This window comes from Chanodichthys erythropterus, chromosome 3 (genome assembly GCF_024489055.1).
Source record: "Chanodichthys erythropterus isolate Z2021 chromosome 3, ASM2448905v1, whole genome shotgun sequence".
Taxonomy (NCBI): Eukaryota; Metazoa; Chordata; class Actinopteri; order Cypriniformes; family Xenocyprididae; genus Chanodichthys; species Chanodichthys erythropterus.
In genome coordinates, this window is record NC_090223.1 from 36,004,407 (window position 1) to 36,016,786 (window position 12,380).

At 40.0% G+C, this 12,380-nt stretch overlaps 1 protein-coding gene and 1 pseudogene across 1 annotated transcript; both read right to left on the reverse strand.

Moving 5' to 3' along the window:
* Positions 1-1,010: 1,010 nt before the first annotated feature.
* Positions 1,011-7,401, reverse strand: LOC137004438 (ATP-dependent RNA helicase DDX42-like). The gene is made up of 10 exons (XM_067364750.1): positions 7,345-7,401; positions 6,675-6,800; positions 4,989-5,108; positions 4,706-4,882; positions 4,396-4,524; positions 4,191-4,290; positions 2,252-2,445; positions 2,013-2,123; positions 1,747-1,851; positions 1,011-1,580 (listed from the first exon to the last, which is right to left on the reverse strand). Exons 1-10 carry the CDS (start codon positions 7,399-7,401, stop codon positions 1,011-1,013), a joined length of 1,689 nt encoding a protein of 562 aa, XP_067220851.1.
* Positions 7,402-9,763: 2,362 nt separating this feature from the next.
* On the reverse strand, positions 9,764-11,604 carry LOC137011683 (zona pellucida sperm-binding protein 3-like; annotated as a pseudogene).
* Positions 11,605-12,380: the final 776 nt, after the last annotated feature.

Genomic DNA, 12,380 nt, shown 5'->3' on the forward strand with positions numbered 1-12,380 from the left:
TCCACAAGCATGATTTGTCTTTGCACCTGCCAATTTACTCAATCAGTATGTCACAGGTGAAAGTCATTGATTCTTTATTAATCAGAGTAAAATGAAGTACCATATACAGGCTTGCTGTAATAGTAGCTTAACCAAATGATTGCTTATTTTATCAAAATGACAGACATGACAAACATCCTTTGCATCCTCCTCTTTTATTGATTCAGAAACATAGCCACATACAGAATTGTACACTACAGTATCCAAGATAATAAAGATTAGTATGTTTATAGTCAGGTTTAGATTGTAAAAAACATTCTTTGCTCACATCAACAATCTTCAAGGGACTGAAATTGAGCAGTTTAGTTCAGAACCAAAGGAATGCAAGATCAAACATTTTATTATAGATTCACTGATATGTTTTTTCCCCATTACAACTGTTATGATTAGGTTGATCAGACTGTGTGTGTGGATTTATTGTAGACCTCATTCCTTCTTGAACTATACTATATGCTAGTCAGCACCAAAATACAATCTGAAGAGTCTACTAAAACTGAATTTAAAATATTAACAGGTATGAACAAAAGACAAGCTCATTAATGGACATTTAAGAACTTTAAAAAAAAGATGAAACATGACATAGCACACTTTAAAACACACTGCTGAGTCTTAAAGAAAATATATAGTTCACAAATATCTGTGAATCAGCACACAGTAAAGTATTCAACTACTTGAAATCAGAATATTTTTCATGTTACACAGTCAGAGTCAACATTTTCTCATCCTATTAGTCTCTTCAGAAAGAAACAACTTGTCTGCCACTGAACAAGTATCTACTTTAACACAACGCTTGGGCTCAAGATGCATTTGGTTACTCATCCTGCCAATTCACAGCTCTAAATGACTGAAACAGTCAGTCTGGGATGGATTTATTTAAACAAACAAAAAGACAAATAAAGACACCGCTGGGGAGACTGGGTCAGCTGTGTGTTCTGATTTAAGAACAGTTGACTGCTTTTATCTTATACACTTTAATTATCCCATCTGCTTTTCTTACGTTTGGGGGGATCAGGAACTGCAAAGCTGTCCTTATGAGTCCCTGACCTTTCCCCTCCATCTCGTTCTGACCGTCCCTCTCTGTCCCTATGGCTCCCTTCACCGTTTCGGCTATCGCCATGACGATCTCTGTCAATGTAGCGGTCCCTTTCCCCGTAGCGATCACGGTCTACCCCACTATGCCTATCACCATGACGATAATGACTATCTCCATGACGACCCCTGTCGTCAGCATTCCTATCGCTACGGGACCCCTCTTTTGAAGAAGAGCTAGAGTAAGAGTCTGAAACTGAGCTCAGGGAGCCCGCGCTACTGAAGCCACTCATTTTGGTGCCTGAGCTGAGGGCAGGGGGCGGCGCCATGGAGGAAAATGAGGAAGAGGACGTTGGCGAGTAGGGCAGGTGGGGTCTGTCAGGCCCCTCAGGTGCTCCTGAAGGCAAAGAGCTTAGACTTCCTGCACTGGTCCACCCAGAAGAGCTGCTGGACTTTGTGGTAAGTTTAGGTGGAACACCAGATGCCGCCACAAAGTGGTTTTTATACTGAGCCTGAAGGAATGCAAGATCATGTTTAACAAACTCCATAGAATGATACATCCAACAATATCTATACTGAAAAACATGATGGCAAAGAAAAATGGTATACTGATACTTGATATACTGAAAAATGGTGGCAAAGAGTGTTTTTTTTGTTTGTTTGTTTTGTTTGTTTTACCTGAAATGCTTGCTTCAGGGCAGACATACGGTCTCCCATGGCTCCAGTTGAGGGTTTGTAGGCCTCATAGTTACCAAGAGCAGCACCGCCACTACTACTGCGCTCCTGATGTAAGATGTAACAATAAATGCATTAACAATGAATTAGCTCTGGTTCCTGCTTGTAATTGCAAACACAGGAATAACTAGGCCCTATGGAAAATCATGGGGGGGGGGTTGAAATGATAAATATTTTTTAAATAAATTACATAATATTGTCAAACTAACAGTAGATTCAGATCCAAGGCCAGGTCTCTCCCTGTAACCCAGGCCTCCACCTCCAATATTTATCTTCTTCCCTTTCCCACCCGTAAAGCGGGATTTCCTGAACCAGGGATTCTAAAGAAGAAGGAAAGGAAAAAAAAAAAAAAAAAAAAAAAAAAGAACAGTAAATGCAAAGTTAGTGAAAAAAAGCAATGAAACATGCACTATGAAAAATGTATATTGTGCACAGGATGTTGTTTTACCTGCATTGCCAGGTCCATCAGGTCCTTTGAAACACTCTGATTGGCTCCCTCTAAATTGCGAACCAGGTCACCAGCAAATGAAGTGTCTTTAGTGGTGAGCAGGGTGTAAGCTACACCTTTCTCTCCTGCACGACCTGTTCTACCAATTCGATGTGTGTGTGTGTCAATGTCTCGTGCTACGTCGTAGTTCACGACTGTACGGATAGATGGAATATCCAACCCGCGAGCTGAGAAATGAATGTTTATCTGCTTACCCCCAGGGCATCCAAGATGTAGATGACTTTTTTTCTTCAGTCGAACGCAAATTATGATTTTTAACTGCAACCGCTGCCGTCTGTCAGTCAAATAAAAGCAGTGATTTGGAACTTGAACAATAAGAGACAAATCCATAGACAAATCCAAATTAAGCCCTGCGGCTCGTGACGGCACATTGATGTCCTAAGACACGAAACGATCGGTTTGTGTGAGAAACCGAACAGTATTTATATAATTTTTTACCTCTAATACACCACTATGTCCAACTTCGTTCAGCTTCCGGCTAGTGAGGTCTGATCGCGCTCTGACAACGGAAGTGATGTCTCGCGCTCATTGAAGTATATGGGCGAGACATCACTTCCGTCATCACAACGCGTTTTTTGACTTCACTAACAGGAAGCTGAACAAAGTTGGACATAGTGGTGTATTAGAGGTAAAAATTATATAAATAATGTTCGGTTTCTCGCACAAACCAATCGTTTCGTGTATTAAGACATCAGTTTTTTCGACTCTTATTGTTCAAGTTCCCAATCACTGCTATTATTTGACTGACAGACGGCAGCGGTTGCAGTTAAAAATCATAATTTGCGTTCGACTGAAGAAAAAAAGTCATCTACATCTTGGATGCCCTGGGGGTAAGCAGATAAACATCAAATTTTCATTTTTGGGTGAACTATACCTTTAAGTAGACTGAATTAAACAGTCTTTGTGGACATTTTGAAGCTTTTTTTGGTGTAATATACTGTTATGAGCAGAAGTTATTTATTCATTCATCCCATCCTGTTGTCCTGTGTTTTTTTTTTCTCTCTGTGTATGTGCCTGCATGTTTGTATTACAGATGGGCGTGGCTTGTGATAACCTGTTGGAGGCTGCGATTGGTTCTCCTCCTCACCTGATCTGAATATAAAGACCGCCCCAAACACACTGAAGGGGCCATCATTGTGCCATCGTGTTGTTGATTGTAACCTATCTCATCATTGCTTCGTATCGTTTGTTAGTCTAGAGTGTCGTGCCAGAGAGATTGATTGTGAGTGATTATTTGGAGTCTGTATTTGTGAGTGTGACTGACTGAAGTATTATGTTTGTTGTTATTTCTTGTTTATTCGAATCACACCTGTTTGACTACCGATTACTGGATTCTGATACTGCTTTGTTCGCTACGGACTTCTCTAAATATTACCTGTAAATACTTTTGTATATATCTTTGCCCAGTCGAGAGATGTAGGGGGTTGGACGCCATTTTTATTTTTGTACTCATTTTCTATATTGTTTTTGGTTAGGGAGATGGGTAAGTTTAAACTGTATTTTGTTTTCTTTATTTTCAACTAGGAATTGTAGAGGTTTAAAAAAAGGATTCTTTTGTTTATTTTGGCCTTGTCTGCCCCTGACACTAACCCTCTGTAAGAAATAAAATCTTTTCTTTTAGGAATCTCTCTGGTAGTGAGACTCATTTCTTCCTCTTCCTGTTGCGGTCGACCCATAGACGGTCGTAACATATACTTTCAGTGGAAGGATGGAAATCTCTCAGATTTAAGACATGATGACAGTGTTCATTTTAGGTGAACTAACCCTTTAATTCAATACTTCGTTGACCAAACAGCAATTCTGCAATACACTGCTGTTTTGACTTTGCTTTTAATAGGAAATAAAAACGAATGAGAAAAAAAAGACATTTCACACGTACCAAAGCCCATATCAAACATGCGATCAGCTTCATCAAATACCAGGTAGGTCACTCGCTGCAGAGATGTAGCTTTCTTCTTCACATGATTGATCAGACGACCCTTCATACAATATATTAATATGAAAAAAAGACAAACCAAGAAACACCTCTCATAAACAGAAAAAGGTTGAATGGGGTTGTGTATCGAAAGATGAGATTTTCTTACTGGGGTGCAGACAACAATTTCAGCCCCTTCCTGTAGAGCTTTGGCTTGTTCCCACATGCTGCCGCCTCCATACACTGCCACTGAGCGGAGGCCATATACCTTCCCGAAGCGCTTGCATTCGGCATGGATCTGAACCGCAAAATAAGCATTGCAAAATCCCAAAATTCAATACAAAAACTTGATTCATGACCAAGATTTCTTCGTAAGAAAAACATATTTAATTCTTTTGCTCAGTAATTATTTTTCATCTCCTTCCTCATTCATCTCGTACACCTTCCCCTAACATGAAGGAGCTTTCTTTCTCACTGACCTGTTGACACAGCTCTCTGGTGGGGCAGACAATCACAGCAATGGGTCCTTCTCCCGGCTCCAGCTCCTTCTGGTCCATGATGTGCACCAGCATTGGCCAAATAAAAGCTACCGTCTTTCCGCTGCCGGTTTTGGCAATGCCAATCATGTCTCTACCACTCAAAGATATGGGAACACCCTAGTGTAACAACACACACATTATTGTAGAAACAAGCCTAAAATGACTACTTTGATGACAGCATAAACCAACAAAGGGTAATTTGTGGGTGGGTTTGACAGCTCACCTGGCACTGGATGGGTGTGGGTTGAGTGTAATCGGATTTACGGATCTGGTGCATAAGCTGTTCATCAAATCCAAAGTGGGCAAAACTGGTAGCTGGTTTAGGAGGGGCTGCACCTGAAACCTGTTCATTTTGGAATATGTTTTAATGTTAGTTGAAAAAAAGGGAATGATCATTTGTGTATGTACTTGTGCCCCATTGACTCCCTGTGCCAGTGCATTGATGAAATTAAAAATTGGATGTGTCTAAACTTCCTTCAGTTAAACAAAGACAAAACTGAAGTCATTGCGTTTGGAAACAAAGATGAAGTTCTCAAAGTGAACATGTACCTTCACTCTAGGGGTCAAACAACTAAAAATCAAGTCAGGAATCTTGGTGTGATTTTGGAGTCAGACCTGAGTTTCAGTAGCCATGTAAAGACAATAACTAAATCAGCGTATTATCATCTCAAAAATATTGCAAGAATTAGATGCTTTGTCTCCAGTCAAGACTTAGAGAAACTTGTTCATGCTTTCATCACCAGCCGGGTGGATTATTGTAATGGGCTCCTCACTGGTCTTCCCAAAAAGACCATAAGACAGCTGCAGCTCGTACAGAACGCTGCTGCCAGGATTCTGAGCAGAACCCGACAACATGAACACATCACACCAGTCCTCAGGTCCTTGCACTGGCTTCCAGTTGCATTTAGAATTGATTTTAAAGTACTGTTACTTGTTTATAAATCACTCAATGGCCTAGGACCTCAATACACTGCAGATATGCTCATAGAATATAAACCTAACAGATCACTCAGATCATCAGGAACAAGTCATTTAGAAATACCCAGGGTTCACTCAAAGCAAGGAGAGTCTGCTTTTAGCTGTTATGCCAGCCGCAGCTGGAACCAGCTTCCAGAAGAGATCAGGTGTGCTCCAACAGTAGCCACATTCAAATCCAGACTCAAAACACATCTTTTTATCTATGCATTTGCTGATTGAGCACTGTGCTATGTCCGAACTGTTTGCACTTTATTTTATACGTATTATCTTTTTATTCTTTTAATTCCTTTTCCTGTTTTTATTTCATTTTTAATATATTTTATATCTTTTATGTATCATCTTGTTATTCTGACTTTTAATGCATTATTGCTGTCTGGTTGAAAGAGCTGGGAGAATTAGGAAGAAATTGATTAGGTTAAAATTTGGTAAATTTGACCAACCATGGGGAAATTTAAGCTGTAGTGCATGGTTAAGATATCTCTGGATTACAGTCAGGACACTTTCCAAAGGGGGAAATTTCCAAAGGGAAATTTGAACTGCGTTCCATAGGTAAAATATCTCCGGAAGGGGGATTAGGGCTGTGTGGTGCAGTTTGAGGTGTCTTGGCAAAAGGGGAGATTGAAACTATGTTTATCAGTTTGAAGTGCCTTAACAGGTAGCAGTCCTGTTGGATGAGGAAGATCCATTCTGATCTGCTCTGATGAATGGATCTGTTTAGATCCAACTCTGATGGATGACGACAACAACAACAACAACAACAAACTCCCTGAGACTTCCTAGCTCTTCCATCCAGATAGCAAAATTATCTGTTTTTACTGTTATTTCTATTCCTTATGTTTTATTTTTATTATTCTTTTTTATGTAAAGCACTTTGAATTACCATTGTGTATGAAATGTGCTATACAAATAAAATTGCCTTGCCTTGCCTTGCCTTGTGTGTGCTGCTATTGACCTTCAGGTTGAGTTTCTGTCTCAGTTCCACCACTCCAACCCCAGTCAGACTGCTGAGTTCCTCATGCTCAATATAGAAGTTCTTCTTAAAGGGAGGATAGTCGATCTACAGACAGAAGAAAGGTAAAAAGTCATTGTTTACACCTCATACTTTTCTTTTAAAAGAACATAAAGGGGCTTTTTTATTTGAAAAATCAAATAACCTACAATGACCTTGCTCATTAATAGAGAACTGCAGGAAGGAATACGAAAACCTGGAAACAAGTTAGCATTTTTTTTTCTAAATTCCAGTTCGATTGTTCCAAAATCAGTGTTTTTTAAATAAATTTTTGTTAAAGGAACACTCCACTTTTTTTTGAAAATAGGCTCATTTTCCAACTCCTTAAACAGTTGAGTTTTACAGTTTTCGAATCCATTCGGCCGATATCCGTGTCTGTCGGTACCACTTTTAGCATAGCTTAGCATAGTTCATTGAATCTGATTACACCAATAGCATCTCACTCAAAAATGCCCAAAGAGTTTCGATATTTTTCCTATTTAAAACTTGACTTTGCTGCCGTACCATGGGTGCAGCAGGTGCAATATTACGCAGTGTCTCTCACAAATGTCTCCAAGCAGGGGGTCAAAGGCACTGCATAATATCATTGTACCTGCGGCACACATGGTACGGCAGCAAAGTTGAGAATGAGTGTACTGTTCCTAGCCATATCAGCCTAGAAAATCGCAACTTTTCATTTTCCGTCAGTCTTCGTACACAATGTAACTACAGAAGAGTCAAGTTTTAAATAGGAAAAATACTGAAACTCTTTGGTCATTTTTGAGCGGGATGCTAGTGGTCTAATCAGATTCAATGAACTATGCTAAAAGTGGTACCACCTGACCCGGAGATCGGCTGAAGAGTTTTACTGTTTTCAAACCCAAACTGTTTAACTATAGGGAAAAATGAGCCTATTTTCAAAAAAAGTGGAGTGTTCCTTTAAATGCCTGAAATGAGGTTTTATTCTGTGACATAAAATACATCAGCAATAACCCCTTGTTATTTTTAAAGCTTTTACTTGTCTTGAAAATGGTGGTTGCTATCAAGTGGCAAAAAAGAGACTATTTCTGCAATAATCTAAAAGCTAATGAAAAAAATCTTAAATTGCTTTTGGTTAAGGGAACAAGGGTGATGCAAACTTCCAGCCTACAAAATTACATCATTCCAACAACTACTGTAGGGAGATGCAGTAACAATACCTCTGAGTGATCTATAGGGGGCAGGGGCAAGATAATCTTTTTGGTAGTAGGAGCAATGGGATTCCCATCGCTGTCATAATCCACTTCTTCCTCCTCTTTTTATGACAACGATTACATATCGCATCCCTTGCAGGGTATCGCTGCAGATTGTGGCCATTTGTGTCTCCGCATCTTGTACACAATGTCCGCTTTCTAGGTCTTTCCTGAGGTGATTTCCTTGCCAGCTGTCCATATTGTGGCCTCACTTGTTTTAATTTCACATTACTGTTCTGTTTAGTCTGCACACTATCCAGCTGTTCTTCACCCTTGAAGTTTGACTTGAGCAGTTCTTGTTGTTTTTTATTTGTTCACTCTGTCAAACTCGAACAACAGCCTTCTCAAGACAATTCAGGGTCAAGTTGCAACTGTTCCGACAGCCTCTTGTCTGTCAGACCCACAAATCTATCTCTTACCATCTCATCATGCAGATCTCCATATCCACAGTGCAAAGACAATTTTAATATCAGTCTCAGGTAATAGTAAGGTACATGTCAAAATGTTTCAGCTCACTTATGCAACTATATTTTAACCATCACTTTTTTAAAATCAAGTGAAATTTACTCAAATATTGATTTTGAATCAATTTGAATTATATCAATAAATAATTAATTTAAAGACATGCATTGTACATGATGTTTGCAAACACAGCACATAACTATAATTCCCATGTCTAAAAAACACACTCTCCTCTGTAAAAACAAAAAAAGATTTAAGTTTTGTATGAATCAGAACATGAAATCAAAGGTGTTGGTAATAATTGTAACTCAAATGACATTTGAAAAGTAGTCCTGTCTGAATAGTGATATGTCACGGTTCAATTTCAAATGTGTGAAGTTATTTGCAGTTCAATATTTCTATAAGTTCATCAGAAAAAAATGGGTAAACAGGTTTGTATTGCCATCTTAGTGAGGAAATTGCATAGACTTCCATTGATTTTATATCAGGTCAATGATATTTTCTATCATCTAACCCAACCCCTACTCCTAAACCTACCCATCACAGAAACATAACCATCCCTAGATGAAAACATTTTGGCTGATTTAGAAGCCTTTTAAAATAGTGTGGACCAGTAATGTCCTCACTAGTGGGTTGTGAAAGTATTCCTCAATAAGTGAGGACATTTGGTCCTCACAAGTAGTCAAAACAAGTACAGAGAGGGACACAGACGACAATAATCACAGCCATGTGATAAGCTTTGTGTTCATTGGAGGCATAAGTCTCATTTAAAAAAAAAAAAAAAAAAAAAGCCATAAATTTGTTGCCAAGGAGTATATCAAATTCTAGAGCATGTGTTTAAGGCAATCCATAATAGCTGACTTCCTGTTGAGCTGGTGTATAAGCATGAAAGTTGTTAGGCCCAATGAGGTCTGTGTACCAAGTTTCATTCAAATACATGCAAGCGTGTTTGATATATAACCCCCCTGTCACACCCAGGTCATCCTTTGCAGCCTCCTAATGGCCACAGACTCCAACGTGTGCCAATTTCCAAGAGTTTGAGCACGTTAAGGCTCCCAAAAATGCCGGGATGACATGGGAGGAAAAAAAGCCCAGTGTCTTGGGCCCTAAAAACAACTCCAGTAAGCATATGACAGCCATTGAAATGCTGTTTAGTGTTGTCACAGGCCAAGCAAAACTTCTCCACACTAGCCAGTAGTAAAGGGCTTGTGGTATCTGAACAGCAGTGAAGCCACAAACTGGATAGAAATTAAGCAAAGTGTTTGTGTAAGTAAAGACAAGTCACAAGCCTATTAAGAACACTTTATTAAGTCACCAAAAGTCACACGGCATTTCCAGTTATTTTTGGCCGTAGCCATAGTCCTTCACATTGATGGGGCCAACAGATGCCTTTTCCCATTGTAGACCTGAGGAACAAATGAGTAGTGAGAACCAAAGTGGTGCATGACAACAAGTTATCAGAGTTAGTCCATACCTGTAAGCAGCTGATCACTTGCACTTCTGATGCCACAAGTGGAGTCACAGCAGCCACACACCTGGTCAGAATCATCTGCGGACACCCAACTGACAAGACAAACCCTCAATTAAAAATTTACAACTGCCAATTTACCTGTACACTGATCTAGTGCGCAACATACCCATTAGGAGAGAATGAACAGGCTTTCTGCTCGGATGCTGTCGGAGCGGATGCTGCAGCCACCTTCACAATGCAAGTAATGTAGACCTGCAGAGACAAATTGTTTGTGCACCATGCTAGCAATTCATACAAGGAGCTGCACAACTACAACATACCAGTCCACTGTCCGATTGCTGGAACCTGAACGCATCCAGCTGAAACCGGAGCTTGTCAATTTGAGTCCGGGGCATAAAGTGAGACCCTGAGCCTGTGAGCTTAGCATCAACTAGGCACCTGGGGACAAAACACAGTTAGACATCCTACAACACTTCTGGTGGGAAACGTGTTGCACAGCTTACCCATTATTCTCAATGAAGGAGTATCTGGGGACAGAAGTGACATCAGGGGCCACAGTAGCCACACAGCTGTCCACAAACACACGGACAGGAACATGGTTGTACACATGCACTGATGCTTCAAGATTTATGATGTCGCCCAGGAGGTACTGGTTAGAAGGCCTCTCAAAAGTCCAATCATCTGCAGAGAAAGAGTCTTAGCACAGGTTCAAATGCACAGGCATGATACAAACAGGTTTGGATTACACCAACCAGTCATGAGCTTGAGGGACAGGACAAAGACTTCCTCTGCAACTTTAGTTGAGGCATATGGGATCCAAGTGGGCATCAAGGCATTGCTGCTCACATTATGCATTCTGTAAGAGTTAAACAAGCAGTCATCTTATGTCCATAAATGGTGGGATTAGCACATCCAGTGAGCCTGAATTAAACTAGTCCTCACCTTGGATAGTGACACTCAATACCAACCACCGCACCACTGCTCCTGACAATAGGAACACCATATGAAGCCTCTTGTGGGGTGTAGATGAGGTTAAACGTATAGACAAGCTCATCCTCAGTCACCTAAAAAGAACAAACATCACTCACAGGGACAGTTCAAAATACCTATGATAACATCAAAATAGAGCCCTACTGTTGATGTGCTGCTACATCCATGCAGTTCAGACTCAAAAGAGCACTTGAGCAGAAGGATCCTCTCCAGTTGCAGCACAGCCTCCCAGTGTAAAAGCAGAGGACAACAGTGGACGCCCCGTCCCAAAGAAGTCCTCCTTCACTTCCACATATACTGAATTCTCTCCACACTGAGCCGCTACACTGTTGGGAGGGATAGGATGCGGCAGCTCGAAGGGAATGTCTGGCTGCTGTGGTTCCTCTGGTAGACTTGGAAAGCTCCACGTCAGTTTTGCCACTGGACCCTGCAACAGCTCTTTTGACTGAACACCCAGAAGATCTTGAGAAGGCTTTCCAAAGTTGGTCATGACTGGTGTCTGGACAGGAAACTGAGCAGGAAACCTTTGTGGTGCAAATACAGGATTATTGGGAACCAAAGACTTCCTAGAATCAGATTGTTGAAAAACTTGAGCTAATGTCCTTGGCCTAAGCTTGGTTGGACTCAGATTATGTGCTGCTCTTGCTCTCCATTGTCCTTCAGAAAATCCAAGTGCAAGAACAAACACCAATCCAAATCCAACCTGCCAAAACCCCATTATTGCTAAGCTTGTTTCAATGATACATTAGGGTGCTGCCATTCATATTTATACAGATGTAAATCAGCATGGCTCCACCTCACTCCACAAGCATGATTTGTCTTTGCACCTGCCAATTTACTCAATCAGTATGTCACAGGTGAAAGTCATTGATTCTTTATTAATCAGAGTAAAATGAAGTACCATATACAGGCATGCTGTAATAGTAGCTTAACCAAATGATTGCTTATTTTATCAAAATGACAGACATGACAAACATCCTTTGCATCCTCCTCTTTTATTGATTCAGAAACATAGCCACATACAGAATTGTACACTACAGTATCCAAGATAATAAAGATTAGTATGTTTATAGTCAGGTTTAGATTGTAAAAAACATTCTTTGCTCACATCAACAATCTTCAAGGGACTGAAATTGAGCAGTTTAGTTCAGAACCAAAGGAATGCAAGATCAAACATTTTATTATAGATTCACTGATATGTTTTTTCCCCATTACAACTGTTATGATTAGGTTGATCAGACTGTGTGTGAATTTATTGTAGACATCATTCCTTCTTGAACTATACTATATGCTAGTCAGCACCAAAATACAATCTGAAGAGTCTACTAAAACTGAATTTAAAATATTAACAGGTATGAACAAAAGACAAGCTCATTAATGGACATTTAAGAACTTTAAAATAAAGATGAAACATGACATAGCACACTTTAAAACACACTGCTGAGTCTTAAGAAAAATATATAGTTCACAAATATCTGTGAATCAGCACACAGT